General features: G+C 48.1%; 2 protein-coding genes across 2 annotated transcripts; one reads left to right on the forward strand and one right to left on the reverse strand.

Annotated features, from left to right (window-relative positions):
* Nucleotides 1–12,710: 12,710 nt before the first annotated feature.
* LOC123074416 (heavy metal-associated isoprenylated plant protein 43-like) lies at nucleotides 12,711–13,187 on the forward strand. The gene has a single exon (XM_044497275.1). The coding sequence runs from the start codon at nucleotides 12,755–12,757 to the stop codon at nucleotides 13,178–13,180; it is 426 nt and encodes a 141-aa protein (XP_044353210.1). The 5' UTR covers nucleotides 12,711–12,754; the 3' UTR covers nucleotides 13,181–13,187.
* Nucleotides 13,188–13,690: 503 nt separating this feature from the next.
* LOC123078018 (probable transcription factor At3g04930) lies at nucleotides 13,691–15,310 on the reverse strand. Its single transcript, XM_044500400.1, has one exon. It carries the CDS (start codon nucleotides 15,195–15,197, stop codon nucleotides 14,001–14,003), a length of 1,197 nt encoding a protein of 398 aa, XP_044356335.1. The 5' UTR covers nucleotides 15,198–15,310; the 3' UTR covers nucleotides 13,691–14,000.
* Between the last annotated feature and the right edge of the window lie 550 nt (nucleotides 15,311–15,860).

Here is a 15,860-nt window from a genome sequence, read left to right on the forward strand (position 1 = left end):
GCCTATATAAGAAGGCGCTGACCAGTGGAGTGAACCCTACCTCAGTTCACTCACTCCCTCTCGTACAACCCTAGCCGGCATCTACTGTTCCTCTCTCTGAGTTGCTTCCGGCGATCCCATCCCGACGACCGCGTGCACGGTTGGTCGGGAGGGCAAGTGCCTCCGGAACCCTATCGTTCGAGATCCTGCCCGGGAGAACGGCAATAAGGTTTTTGGGAAGCGTCTCGACGCGACTGCTCCCGATCCGTCCGCCTCTGCTTCCACTACTTCCCCTGCATCAACACCATGGCCGACGACGCCACTGCTAAGAAGAAGGCCACGGACGACGCCGAGGCTGCTGCTGCCGCCGTCGCGTTGGCCTGGCCAACCGAAGGGTATGATCTGTTCATCCCTCGTTTACTCGTACTTGTACTAGCCATATATGTGTTGCTCATAGATGGTTTGCTTCTATGTTCTGTACGTGCTAGTATGCTTAGGTATCGCTATGAGATGCATACCATTTATGCCATGCTTACTGTTTACTCGTGGATTAGATTAGTCGGAAAAGTGCTAATATTTCCAACAGAAAAGCTACTAGAATGAGTAGCAAATGAAGTTTACGGACCATCTTAAGGTTGGAGGCATGGGGTATTGCGAATTGGTGGCTAAGAAGATATCTCCAGCAAAAATGTTTTTTCTACTTCGACATGTTTGTTGTCTCTTTGGTAGCTTCGACTCTCAGCTCTACTGCCTCTCCTTTTGGAAAAGTTTCATGGTTATGTTGATGTTCCTAGACCTGTTATGTTTTATGTTGCGGAGTTTTAAAAATGCTATGTAGATACTGGCAAGTGTGTGTTGTGTTGCTCGCATGTCCAGACCCTGGGTCGTTGTCGGTAGAACTATGCTAGCCCTATGGCTTCGCTATTTTCTTTCTCTTATTTTGTTTCAGTAGTAGTCCGCATCAAGCTTTAAACCAAATGATTTCTCTTAATATAAACTGGAGGGGGGCTTCTTTAGTTCAAAAAACTGGGTCACCAGCCTACCAAGGGTGCACTCGCTGCGCGCTGGTGTACGACCGACACGGGCGACATGCCATATTGCTCATAGCAAGCGTTAAATAGCAACACCCGTGGGAACGGGTGTGTGTGATGATTTTGTAACAAGCTCTTGGCATCCGAGCAGACCATATCTGGGTTGGCATCAACCGACCGATGAGATACATCGACTGGTCACCTCGCAAGCCATCCGATGCAACATGCGACATCCGCGGATTGCAACATCTTGAATCTTCTCCCACTATCCAATATTCCCCTCGTTCGGATGACCCTCTACTATATTACCAACTCTTCCATGCATAGCACCCTACCCATGCATCCCCGTCTCTCTCGCGCGCATGACACATGTACGAAGTTGTAGGTACCGACGCCGCTATGCTAGACAAAAATATCGTTGCAACACCGATGTTGCTCGGCTGGAGAAAAAGCTCGTTGCAGCAATGGTGGCGCCCCCTTGCGACGGCATGTCCATCATTGTAGCATCGCTGGTCTACCTTGCCACACCGCATGTCTTCTATGGCAGCGCAGTTGATCCCTTTCGCAACGTAGGAGACCCTCGCCCCTGCAACAACGCCTTGGCAAGCGACACCGTCTTGTAGCTTTAGTGCACCCGACTTGCAACATTCCACCTCCTAGTCTTACATAAAAAACGCAACAAGACTGAGGAGTGTGGGCGTCGAGCCTTGTAGTAGCAAAACCAACGGTGACTGGTTGCCGTGTTGGGCAACGCAACGTGCAGCTATGGCATATTAAAAAGAATATCCTACTGCGTAGATCACCCAGGGGCATGTTTAGCAGATAAGTCACGAGATTACCACTATACATGTAGTGCTCACAACAAAAGAAGAGTTAGAGTAGCGCGTTGCCAGAGTCGTCTCCACCTTGTCGTCAAACCCCCTCGATTAGCTTGGTCACCGAATCCCTCAAACGAGTTCATCGAAGCAACGCAAGTGCACTGCCACAAACGGTATCCGCGTGTACAGGAGGAATGTCAGGTGGGCTGCTAGGTCAGGTCGCACAACTAAGCTATGTAGAGATGACTAGATGCAACACATGGAAAACCCTAGCCGATGAAACTATGTGAGATCTCTTGTCTACCGAATCGATAGCACCCCCCCCCCCACACACACACACAGAGAGACTCATATAGATGTTCGTGGGGTCAACACATCCCACTATGACTCTTAGTACCATAGTCTACTTGGACCAAATCCAAGTACAGGTCGAATCACATCCGACATGCAAAGTTGGACCCGGTCTCATAGGTTCCTTGCATTAAGCGTGCGACCCCTTAGGTTCAAGTCGACGTGGTCGCAGGTCGGATCACATTTGGCTTGCTCTGTTGGTAGTGGCTTCTAGCAAAACGTGCCAACCTCCAAGTGAAATATGAAGCCAAATTGGCGAACTTTTACAACATATCACGCTTCTATTCCTTTTTGCCTCATGATATATGTTGACAGGCTCAAGGGGAATCATTCATCCTTGTTCCAGCCCAACCTCTTTCTCGTCTTGTGATGCCAACCTCAAAACCGGATTAACTCATAATCCTTGTCACATGGTCATGCTTATTCATGTCGGATCACACGAGGGGCCCAGAGTATATATGTCCAGATCGAAGGGGCAAATCCCTTCTTGCTCGACCATGTCTCGTGGCATGATATAGGCAAGTCTGGAATCAACCTTTATAACTACCTTGTTACGGAGTAGCGTTTGATCGGTCCAAAGTAGGCCAGTCACCATCCTGAGTCCATGTGTCGACCACGGGTCTAGGACACAGAACGCATGTCGTACTAGAAACTAACAAATGACATGTCACTATGTCTCATGGTTGGGTCTGTACAGATTGATACTCGTCTGAACCCCCCTCATAGTCTCCTGTAGCCAACCTCAAATCTGGTCAGGTTCATGCAATTCGGCTAGCATCAAATGCTATATGGCTAGTGAGACTAAGCCATCCACCGTGTTGCATGTCAGTCTAGTTTAATGTGAGTCCACACATCTCTCTCTGACCAGGGACTACTTAGAACGTATCATGGAAGTCATATACTTGTCAGCTGCATCATTGATATCATCCAAGGACTTATTGATTCATAAACACATTAGGAAATACCATCATGCATGATTACATCTAGGGCATATCTCTGACATGCGGCACCACGGGTGGCTTTGTAGCACCCTTGCAGCGACAGTTGTCCACCCTTGTAGCAACGCCTGTCTCTCTTGGAGTGTCGGTGACCCCACCCAGTAGTAGCGGTGCTCATGCTCTACACCATCCCCGCGCATGGTGAGTGGCACGATGTCTCTAGCTAGCACCTACGTCCTGCCTTCGTAGCACCCAATGTCGCATCCTATCATTACAGAACCAACGTTTTCTTGCGACGGGCCACTTATGCCATGCAAAACTGGTTTCTGTCAGCAAAAAAGGCTCATGACAGTTTTCGGCCGTCACCCAGTCCATCACTAAAGCGTCGTCACATGAAATAAAATGCTAACGGCACCACTTTTTTCATCACCTAAGATCGCATCTTCAATGACGGTTCTGGTTTTGTCATTGAGATATGTATCAAAATCCATCCAAGGGGGTTAAGACACACTCTCAATACTCAATCTCTAATCCTGCATAACATCGCAAATGCGTAAAAACATGTAAATTATTACCCGATAACTAAAAGTCTAGAACTGTTATCATGCTAGCTGTTCATTTGCAACATGAAAATTACGCTGGCATAACGTCCCAATTGGTGGCGATGATCAAAAAACGCCGAAACAAGACAATATTGTATCTTGGGGAAATTTTAAAAATCTGACGTGAGATTTTTAAGCATGACAAAACGAATGTTTTCTATGGCAATCTATGTTGTCGTGTGGATGGTAATTTTCTTTAGCAAGCACGACAAATCCTGGCAATTGTTTTGAGATAAATAAGTTGTTTAAATTTAATTTAATAATTAAAGTCAATTATGTAAGCATTAGGTGGAAGATTATGCATGCATATACGGGCATCTCCAATGCGGTCCATCAAAACATCCATAAATGTCTGCACAGCGTGGTCAAGGCACTTTTTACCCTCCAAACCCATGCATTAACGCCCATGGACCATTCCGGTGTCCATTGTCAGTTGGACCATATGTCCTCACAATCCATATGTTTTTTTTCTCTAGGTCCGCCTAGCCCACCATACTGTCATGATTTCATGCCTATTTATGCATACACGATGGGATGACCAGCCCTCTACCATTGTCTGCTACACATCCAAACGTGTCTGTGGACATTTTGTGTGTCCGTTTTTGGTACAACATTGGAAATGCCCTAACTCCTCTCTCTATAGAGCAAAATCCCATTAAATAGTCGTAGCACCTTAAGACTAATTGGCCCAAATATGCTAGTTAGAGTTTTTGAATACTCTTTATCTTATTGGTAAACTTTAGATTCCTTTCGAGCATGGCAAATAGTATAACCAGCCAATGGCTATATGAAACTGCCATATATCCACCATATATAGTCACCCGTATAGTAATATGAACTATAAGGTTGGCTATACATTACCCGCAAAAAAAAGGTTGGCTATACATTAATACTTTTTTAATTTCTCTTTCTTCACATTTATTGCACTTGTCTAGAAGCACGCGTATAGCCAGGCTCTTGTTGAGAGCCACTCCTCTCACCTTTTTATCTCTCTCCTCCACCCACATAGACAAAAGTGTCATGTAAGCGGGCTATAAACCTGTTATTGCACTTGCTCTTACGTGTTTGAGTCAAGAATCAGTGAACCCCTCGAACGTCAACCAACGACTAACTGTAAAAATAGGGCTTTAGGGCATCTCCAACGCTGACCCATAAATTGTTGGGAATTAGCACACAAATGCACTTGTGGTTAACTGAAAACTGCAGCGGAAACAAGTAATCTCAGCACCACATCATGTACTAATTCAAGGATCGTTGCTTAGCACGGAAGGAAACATATCCAGCAACATATATGGAGGCAGAAAATGTTAAGCAGTAGGCAAGACACTCCTCATCCTAGTGTCTTGTGGTAGGAGTAAGTTTCTGGACAGCACCGAGCATCAACAAAGAGACACCAGATTTTTACGTGGAAAACCCCTCAACTTGAGGGGAAAAACCACGGGCCGAAGCCACCCAAATCCTCTTCCACTATTATCAAATATGGGATACAACAAGTTCTTCTCTAGACAGCACTAGAGGATCTCATACATCAAGATTTCTGAATCTTGGATGAACACAACAAGATTTGGGGCTCAAGAACTAGGGATTGGAACAATCTCACCAAAGATGGTGGAACCGAAGCTTGAAGGAGACAAGGTAGTGGATCTGGACCATCACAACCTTGGGGAGGAGCTCCCTTTTCTTCTTCCTTCAATCTTCCTCTTCTTCCCTTGCTCTCTTGGTTTTCTCTCTTCTTCTCTCTTGGAGGATGAACTAATTTTCATCACACTTGGTGGTGGCTGCTGGATGGAGGGTAAAGCATCCCCATCTACTCATGTGCAAAGTCCAAAATGACCCTAGGTCATAACCCTAATGGGTGGTGGGCTTCTGCACCTCTTTGGGCTGCCAAAAAGGCCTCAAATGGTCATCTCCTCACAGCCCACATGAGGAGAATATCCCAACAAATCTCCCCCTCCGAGTCATGAGGGGGGCACCGCCATGCCCGCTACCTTGCAACATGCTTGTAGCTTCTCATTTGGCAATATCTTGGTCATCATATCCGAACCATTGTCGTCGGTATGGATCTTCTCAAGTTTCAGCAACTTGGAACTCACAACATCTCGAATCCAATGGTACCTCACATCAATGTGCTTGGTTCGAGAGTGATAGCTTGAATTCTTGGCAAGATGAATAGCACTCTGACTGTCACAAAATAGAACATACTTCTCTTGCTTCATGCCGAGCTCTTGCAAGAAGTTCTTCATCCACAAAACTTCCTTGCCAGCATCAACTGCTGCAATGTACTCAGCTTCTGTAGTTGATGTAGAAACACATTTCTGCAATCTTGATTGCCATGACACTGCTCCCCCTGCATAAGTCATCAGGTATCCGGATGTGGACTTCCTACGATCCTTGTCACCTGCGTAATCTGCATCTGTATAGCCCTGCAATACAGGATCACCGTTTCCAAAGCATAGACAAGATGTAGAAGTACCCTTGAGATACCTGAGAATCCACTTCACTGCTTCCCAGTGAGTTTTACCTGGATTTGTCATGAACCGGCTAACAACTCCAACTGCATAGGCAATGTCAAGCCTAGTGCATACCATGGCATACATCAAACTGCCCACAGCAGATTGGTAAGGTACTTTCCTCATTTCTTCTTTCTCCTTCTTGCTTGTAGGACATTGTTTTGAATTCAGTTTGTGATGGCCTGCAAGTGGAGAGATAACAGATTTTGCATCTTTCATATTGAACCTTTCAAGTACCTTCTCAATGTATCTTTCCTGTGAGAGCCAAAGCAGCTTCTTTGATCTATCACGGGAGATCTTCATGCCAAGTATTTGCTTAGCTGGTCCTAAATCCTTCATGGCAAATGATTTACTCAATGCCTTCTTGAGGAGAGCAATCCTCTTTGTGCCATTTCCAACAATCAACATATCATCAACATACAACAAGAGAATAATGAAGTCACCCTCGGCGTACCTCTTCATAAAGACACAATGATCGGGTTGTGCTTTATGGTAACCAAGCCCAGTCATAAAAGACTCAAACTTCTTGTACCACTGCCGAGGAGCTTGCTTCAAGCCATACAAGCTCTTCTTCAATTTGCAAACTAAGTGCTCCTTGCCTGCAACCATGAATCCCTCTGGCTGCTCCATGTATATCTCCTCCTCTAGGTCACCATGTAAGAATGTTGTCTTCACATCAAGTTGTTCAATTTCCAAGTCCATGGTGGCAGCCATGCCAAGCACAACTCGGATCGAAGACATCTTGACCACTGGAGAGAATATCTCACCATAATCAATGCCCTTTTTCTGACTGAATCCTTTCACAACCAATCTGGCCTTGTACCTTGGATGTGAGGTGTTTTCTTCAGTCTTCACTCTGTACACCCACTTGTTCTTGAGTGCTTTCTTGCCTTTTGGCAGATTCACCAACTCAAAAGTATCATTCTCATACAGGGAATTCATCTCATCCTGCATGGCTTCTGACCATTCTTCTTTGTTCTCATCAGACATTGCCTCCTCATAGCATGAGGGCTCACCTGCATCTATCATCAACACATATTGATGTGGTGGATATTTGGAAGAAGGAATGTGACCTCTTTCACTTCTTCTTTGATGTTGCACTGGTGGTGAATCAGGTGGATTTTCGTTGGCATCATCATTACCAACTTCATCATCATCATCACTTGATGGCTGCTCATCACTTTGACTTGTACTGCCTTGATCAGTTGCATCTCCACTGTCTTCAGTGTCATCATCTCCCCCATGATTGTCATACACGAGAGGATGACGGATTGGATCCATATCAACCTGAGGTGTGCTGGTCATTGGCTTCTCTGGTTTCCCAATATCTTTTATTGTTTCATCTTCAATGAACACCACATCTCGGCTTCTCACAATCTTCCTATTTACTGGATCCCACAACCTGTAGCCAAACTCTTCACTTGGTTGGCTGAGGTAGATGCACTGCTTTGTCTTGCTATCAAGCTTGGATCTCTCATCCCTTGGAACATGTACAAATGCCCTGCAACCAAAGACCTTCAAGTGCTTGTATGATACCTCCTTCCCTGACCAAACTCTCTGAGGAATATCACCTGCAAGAGGAATTGAGGGAGGTAGGTTAACAACATACATAGCATTCATCAATGCTTCAGCCCAAAAAGAATTAGGTAAATGAGCATGAGAGAGCATAGCTGTGACCCTCTCTGTGAGTGTCCTGTTCATTCTCTCTGCAAGACCATTGAGCTGAGGTGTCTTTGGTGGACTCTTCTCAAGCCTGATGCCAACATTTCTGCAATACTTTTCAAAAGGACCTCTGTATTCACCACCATTGTCTGATCTCACGCACTTCAATTTCCTGCCAGTTTCTCTTTCAACTTTGGCATGGAACTCCTTGAAGGCTTCAAGCATCTGGTATTTGTGTTTCAGCACATACACAAAAACCTTTCTAGAATGGTCATCAATAAAAGTCACAAAGTATAATGCTCCACCATGAGATTTTTCAGTCATGGAGCAAACATCAGTGTGCACAATATCAAGAACATTTTCTGCACGATGTGGAGGGAGTGTACGGAATGCAACCCTATGTTGTTTGCCAGCAAAAGAATGTGCACAGGGTTTCAAGGATATACCTTTCAACTCATGGAGGTACTCCATGCGAGCAAGAGCATGCATGCCCTTCTCACTCATATGCCCAAGCCTCTTGTGCCACAATTCAACCGAAGTGCCTTTTTCAGCAATGTTCAACACCTCATTTTACAACTTGGTTTTAGTCACATAGAGATTACCTTGCTTACTTCCTCGAGCCACAATCAAAGAGCCTTTGGTGAGCTTTCACTTTCCTTCACCAAAGTAACTAGGATGTTTGATATCATCAAGCTTGCCCACTGACAACAAATTCAGCCTTATGTCAGGAACATGCCTCACATCATCGAGCACTAGTCTGCAACCTGTGTTTGTTTCAATGCATATAGAGCCCTTGCCAACAATTGCTGACGAACCACTATTTCCCATCCTCACTTGGCCAGTAACACCACTAGTGTAAGATGTGAAATACTCCTTGTGTGATGTGATGTGGAAGGACGCACCTGAATCCACAACCCAACTCATGGCATCATCACGAACAGCACTATAGCAATCTTCATCTTCAATGACTAGATAGTCCTCATCTGTTGCGGTCGTGGCTGAACTGCTCTCAGCCTTTTGCTCGGTTTTCTTTGTGAGTTTCCCCTCTGCAAGCTCTCTCTTGTACTTCCTGCACTCGCTCTTTATGTGTCCCGGATTGCCACAATGAAAGCAAGTAATATCTTTTCTCTGTTTTGACTTTGATCTCCCCCTGGATTTGCTTTTGCCTTGCTGAAATCTTGTATTGCTGCGTCCACGGTTTTCATTCTTCCCATGGGTTTCAGCCACATACGCATCAGAAGAAGAGGCATCACCCTTTTCCTTCTTTCTGGCTTCTTCATTCAGCATACTGTTCTTCACCATCTCCAAAGTCAGCTTCCCATCCGGAGCTGAATTGCTAAGTGACACAACAAGCGTGTTCCAACTATCAGGCATGGAACTCAGCAGCAACAATACTTGCACCTCATCCTCAAAGTTGATCTTCATGGCTGAAAGTTGATTTATATGGCATTGGAAGACATTCAAGTGCTCAATCACACTTGTGCCATCTCGGTACTCAAGCTTTGCAAGTCTTTTTATCACCGAGGCTTTGTTCATCGATGTCTTCCTCTCATACATAGACTCCAACTTCTGCCACATCTCATAAGCATTTGTGTCATTTGCAACATGGTGGAAAATATTGTGGTTGATATACAACCGAATCACACCTACTGCCTTTCTGTGCAACACTCTCCATTCTTCTTCCGTGACACCTGTGGGTATCTTGTCTTTCACAATTGGCTCATACAAATCCTTGCAATAAAGGATGTCTTCCATCATGGGCTTCCATAATGAGTAATTAGAAGAATCAAGTTTTATCATGCCACTTGTAGTAGCGCTTTCTTCCAAAGCCATTGTGAGCAGCTCTTCCAACAACAATCAAGCAACTGGGATTTGCAACCTTCTAAGCAACCAAGGCTCTAATACCACTCTGTTGGGAATTAGCACACAAATGCACTTGTGGTTAACTGAAAACTGCAGCGGAAACAAGTAATCTCAGCACCACATCATGTACTAACTAATTCAAGGATTGTTGCTTAGCACGGAAGGAAACATATGCAGCAGCATATATGGAGGCAGAAAATGTTAAGCAGTAGGCAAGACACTCCTCATCCTAGTGTCTTGTGGTAGGAGTAAGTTTCTAGACAGCATCGAGCATCAACAAAGAGACACCAGATTTTTACGTGGAAAACCCCTCAACTTGAGGGGAAAAACCACGGGCCGAAGCCACCCAAATCCTCTTCCACTATTATCAAATATGGGATACAACAAGTTCTTCTCTAGACAGCACTAGAGGATCTCATACATCAAGATTTCTGAATCTTGGATGAACACAACAAGATTTGGGCCTCAAGAACTAGGGATTGGAACAATCTCACCAAAGATGGTGGAACCGAAGTTTGAAGGAGACAAGGTAGTGGATCTGGACCATCACAACCTTGGGGAGGAGCTCCCTTTTCTTCTTCCTTCAATCTTCCTCTTCTTCCCTTGCTCTCTTGGTTTTCTCTCTTCTTCTCTCTTGGAGGATGAACTAATTTTCGTCACACTTGGTGGTGGCTGCTGGATGGAGGGTAAAGCATCCCCATCTACTCATGTGCAAAGTCCAAAATGACCCTGGGTCATAACCCTAATGGGTGGTGGGCTTCTGCACCTCTTTGGGCTGCCAAAAAGGCCTCAAATGGTCATCTCCTCACAGCCCACATGAGGAGGATATCCCAACATAAATTTCCTCCCGCGTCGGTCCGTGTATAAGGGGAAACAGTCCGCGGACACGGATGCGGGAGCTAGTTACCCAACGCTACCCACATATATTTGAGATCGCATTTCAATAGACCAGACGAAATTCATGCAAACCCGGCGGAGTTCATCAAAGTTCGGATATAAAATAGCATAAATCATCCATACATGACATGCAGATAATTCTAGTACAACAATAGTTTCAATTCAATGAGATTAACCAGATGTTCAACAAGTTTTCCATGAATGGATCATGTTGTCTCACACATACTGCTCCTTCAGCTTCATCTGGCAGTGTATGTACCTAAATGGTCTTCTCTCTATCCTGTGGTACATCACGGCATCGCGTACGGGCTACACAATGTGTAGAGCAATATTGAGTGAATGAATGATTCAATCGTCAAGTTGAGCAGGAAGAAGCAAAACTTATGATCTCCTCTGCTGTTGCGCGCAATGACCACCTTGCCTCCAGTCGAGCAACCGTGTCACAAAACTTGGTGATGAGGGTCTGGATGGTGTACCATCGATACGATAACCACCTCACATTGCATTGTTGGATGATGTGCATGTCGTAGGGCCAATGTGCTTTTGTGTATGAAATGAAACATACACGCGCTGCCAGAAGAGCCCCCTTCTGTATTGGCGGATATGTCCAGCCACTCATCACACAACAACTCATCCTCCATGCTCGAGTACCCTGCCATCCTCCGTACTCTAAAAAAATGACATGGCGTTTGAAAATAGCTCAATGACAATTGACCAAACACCTACAGGGGGTGGTGTCCGCCGTGGACATCGTTGACAAGGGAGGAGGAGTGTACCTGTCTACAGACGGGTCCTGGGTGGACGACGATGTCGTAAAAGGCGAGTGGGCGCGCCCGTGCTGGTTGCGGAGGTCTGGCAACGCCTGTATGGCGGCCGGAGAGGTAGAACGGCGGCAACAGAGGAGGAGAGTGAGGATGCAAAGTAAGGGAAGAAGGGTCGGATAGGAAGAAAATGGGACCGGGAGAGGGGATTCAGTGGGCCTGGGGTGTCGGAGTTCTACGTGGCTGCAGCAGAACACGTATGGACCGCAGTTTGAGGGTTGGCATTGGAGATGCCCTTAGCTTCCATATTCTAGACGATAGTTTAAATTTGAAGAGTGTGCATTAAATTTGTTAAGCTGAACCTTATTTAAAAGATGATACTGATATGCATTTGGTTTTGCTATTCGGAAGAACTGAGTTTTTCTTGTTAGTTATGCACTTACGAACTTATCCAGCGTTTGGTGCAGAGTAACAAGGACCAAAACTCGAACCGGGAACTATGGTGCAACAACCATATTAAGAAAACAATCTTTCAACCAGTAGAAGTACAACGATTAGCATGACCAAGTCCTAGCCAATGGTGCATTGGCATATGAGTGGATTTGATTGGTTCTCGTCGTTGCCACTGCACACACAACTTGCAGCATCGTCCCTTGATTTCTCCGGCTACATACACGGAACGCATGTCCATCTTTCTGATGATTGAACGCAAACGTGTTGGGACTTGTTAAACCAGTGACCTTGACACTGCCAACGTACGGATGAAGCACAAAGAAACAAAGGGCTGTGCGTTCTAGGAACCGCGGATTAACTGCAAATTGCAACATCTTGCAATAAGAAAGGAGTTCGTTATACTTGTATTATTAGCTTAAACGCAAGTAGTAGTAGGACTGTGCTCCTACGTAGGAGTATGACCAAGCCCCGGTCCAGCAAACATGGCTGTTGCAGAGTTGACTGCCACCTTATATAAACGGCTTGGAAGCAGACAGGCTCTGCATCACAACTTCAACTCCAGGAAGCGTCTTTCTCTGCACACACAAGAGTCTGCGCCCACCCCAAGTTCACGGCTAGCTCACAAATCACAATGTCCAAGGTAATTAGTGATCATGTTCTTCCGTTTTGCTTACATGTCTAAAGGTGTACACTTGTACTGAATGCTTGTGTTTTCACATTTGAATGACCTGCAGAAGATCGTGATCAGAGCTGATCTCATCGGCGAGAAGTGCAAGAGCAAGATCATGTCAATTGTTGCCAAGCTCGAGGGTACCTATCTTCCTTCCAAGTTCCAACCCACACTATCTTCTTGTTTACCAAATGTATGTAATTTTCAGGGATCAAGTCCATGGACATTGACCAGGACAAGTGCACGCTGACGGTGGTCGGCACCGTCGACCCGGTGTGTGTCGTGCAGAAGCTCAGGAAGTCGTGCTTCGCCGCGACTATGATCAGCGTGGACGACGACAAACCCAAGGAGAAGAAGAGCCCCTGCCAGGAGGCCTGCGAGAAGGCCTGGAAGGAGAAGTACGAGAAGGCCTGCAAAGAGAAGTGCGAGAAGGCTTGCAAGGAGCCGTGGTGCGGCGACTGCGAGAAGGGGACACCGTCGTACCGCTGCACGCCGGGCTGCTACTCCAGCCCCTGCGGCCTGCCCAGCTGCCACTACTACAGCAATGGCTACGGCTACGGCGTGCGCACACCCCCGCCGCCACTGGGATACGCCTGCTATGAGGAGCGGTCACGCGGAGGCGGAGGAGAATGCGGCATCCAGTAAGCCGGTGGGTTCATCGTCGTCCCTCCTGCAAGAGGAGTAAGATTCTGCAGGAGTGTGTATGGCTGTGTCGTTGGAGTTCTCTTTTCGTACAGTGATGATTCCTTTTCCTCTGTGACACGACGGCTTACTTCCGGTTTGATGCTTCAGTCTGTCTATACTACTGGTGTATAAGTATAATAAAAGCTCATGTCGGCCAGCATTTCTATTTGTAGATACTGATGGCTACCTTGTGAATTTATATTGGTGGTTCAAAGCACACTCCGTCTATGTGAAAGGGCAATCAAAAGGAACTTATTTAAAATAAAATGAGCTGAAATAAGGCAGTGTGCCGTGTGCAGTCTGTCAACGGCTTAACCCAAACAGAATGGACTCAAACTGGATGACTGAAGGATCATCGATTCGCCGTGTTCCAGGCAGCACATGTATTATCATTGTTTTCAATTTCCTTTCTCTTCTCACTCTTTTATCATTACAAATGTCGAATTACGACTTGCAGGCCATAAATCTCCAGATTCAAAACCCTTCACTGCATTTCTCGAATTATAAGACTGATCGCATCAGAGAATAAAGTGAGCTACAAGTGATGACAAACTTTGATCATCATCCCATCTACAGATCAAAGTTCATCTCTAACCTTATGATGACAACTACATGCAACTAAGCGACCCAAGTGGCCAAGCCTAAAATGAGAAGAACACCACCAACTCTGTATGTATGCCTTTTCCAATGCCGCATTGACAGTAAACAAGGAGTACTCACTACTCTTTAGAGAAAAATGTTACCTCCAAATCGGAGATTTTTACAGCACAATGTGAAGCAATCAGCTGTCTGATGACCTGAGTTCTTGTAGCACCGTCATGACCTGCTCCCGGACAAGCTCGAGCCTCTTGAGGTAGACCTCCAGCTCAAGAATCTGCTGCTGCCTCCACTTCTCATCACCGGGCACCCGAGGGCTCAGTCCAGCAACCCCAAGACCAGCGCCAAGAATATCAGCACCCCCGAATCCCATGCCCAAGCCCAATCCTAGTCCGGTCTGCCCCGGAACAGCAACCGAGCTGATGAGCTCCTTGAGCAGCGGTGACAGGATGCTCCGGACATCAGCTTCAGTGGGGCCATTGGCTGTCAGCGGATAAGGAGGCAATGGTGCTGCCGGCGCTGAAGGTGGCTGTGCAATCACCGGCACGGAACTCTCGAACGCCGTGATAGCTGGCTCCTGAGCCGCATCGGTCAACATCGGAGCGGGCGTTGCAGGGAAGATGGGCGCCTCAATCTCCGGCGCCGTCCTCTTCCTTCCACGCCGCGAGCCCCTGCCCCGAGGGGTGTGCGCAGACGCGCCTCCGCCCCCGCCCTCCTCGACCGCAGCAGGCGGCTCCGTGGCGGCGGCGGCGGCGGCTGCTGCTGCAACCGCCGCTGCTTCTGCGGGGTTGATGTCGTCCTCGTCCGAGGCGTCGCCGTCGCGCTTGAAGGCCGGGCGCCAGATGTGGCGCGCGACGTCGTAGATGGCGCCCTCGTGCGCGCTCTTGAAGGCGAAGGCGGCGCCCTGCGCAGCGACGCGGGTGGCGCAGACGCGGTACTTCTTCTTGAGGCGGCGCAGCTTCTCGATGAGCTGGTTCTTGGAGAAGTCGAAGGAGAGCTTCCGGCGGATCTCCTCGTAGAAGGGGCCCGTGTCGTACTGGTGCGACGCGAAGGCGGTGCCCCGGCGCGACGTGAACTCGAGGAACCCGCGCAGGATGAGCAGCTCCTCCTCGTCCGTCCACAGCCGCTGGAACAGCCGCCTCGAGTCCTCCGCCGCACTCGCCCCCTGCGGCGGAGGCGGCGGAACTGGACCGGCGCCGGCTGGGTCGGGTAAGGCAGCGGGGGCTGGAGGAGGCGGGGCCGAGCTGTCGGGGAACGGTGGGGGCGGGGCCTCCTGGGCAGTGGGTGGGTGGGAGTCGTTGGAGGCGTCGCTGTCGGTGCCCTCCTCGTCTTGGTCGGCGGAGGAGGAGGAGCGGGAGCGGGAGGGCGCGGCGGAGGCCATGGTGGTGGGAGGGGGATTAGGGGTTCGGGTGCCGGGTGGAGTCGAATCGGGAACCGGATGGATACGGGGCGGATAGGAGGACCTGGCCGGACTGCAGGAGGAGTGGCTGCATTGCTTTTGTTTTTTTTTCTCGGCGGAGCGGCTGCCTTTTGGGGTCCGTTGGCCCGCTGGCGCGTGGGACCGACTAGAAAGGCACTGGACCCAGCTGGGAGCGTGTCGCGTCCGACCCAGGAATGGATTAGCCAGGAATGGATTAGCCAGGTGACTGCTGAGGACTGTACCTACGGAGAGGAATGAGGCGGGGGAAGCGTGACGTCATTGGGAATGGAGTGCATGGCCCGTGGGTCCGGGGTGAAATGGTCCCATTCCATGTGTTGAGTGAAAACTCAGCCCAATAAGCCCACACCAATGCGTAGAGAGCAGCCACGGCCCAGGTTCGAGCCAGCCAGCAGCCAGGAGCGACGGACTGAACACAAACGGAACTGAAGAGAACTAGGTCGCTCCGCTGCGCCGCCCACCGCCTCCTCCGCTCCGCCGCGTCGGGCGCCAGGCCCCGTATCCGCTGCGGCCGGTAGGGACGTCGAGCAGGTCGACGCCTTCCCCGCCGTCACGTCACTTGGCTTCAATCAACGGTAGTTTCTCCAAGACCCCCAATCCCCATCG

The sequence above is a fragment of the Triticum aestivum genome, chromosome 3D (genome assembly GCF_018294505.1).
Source record: "Triticum aestivum cultivar Chinese Spring chromosome 3D, IWGSC CS RefSeq v2.1, whole genome shotgun sequence".
In the NCBI taxonomy this organism is placed as follows: Eukaryota; Viridiplantae; Streptophyta; class Magnoliopsida; order Poales; family Poaceae; genus Triticum; species Triticum aestivum.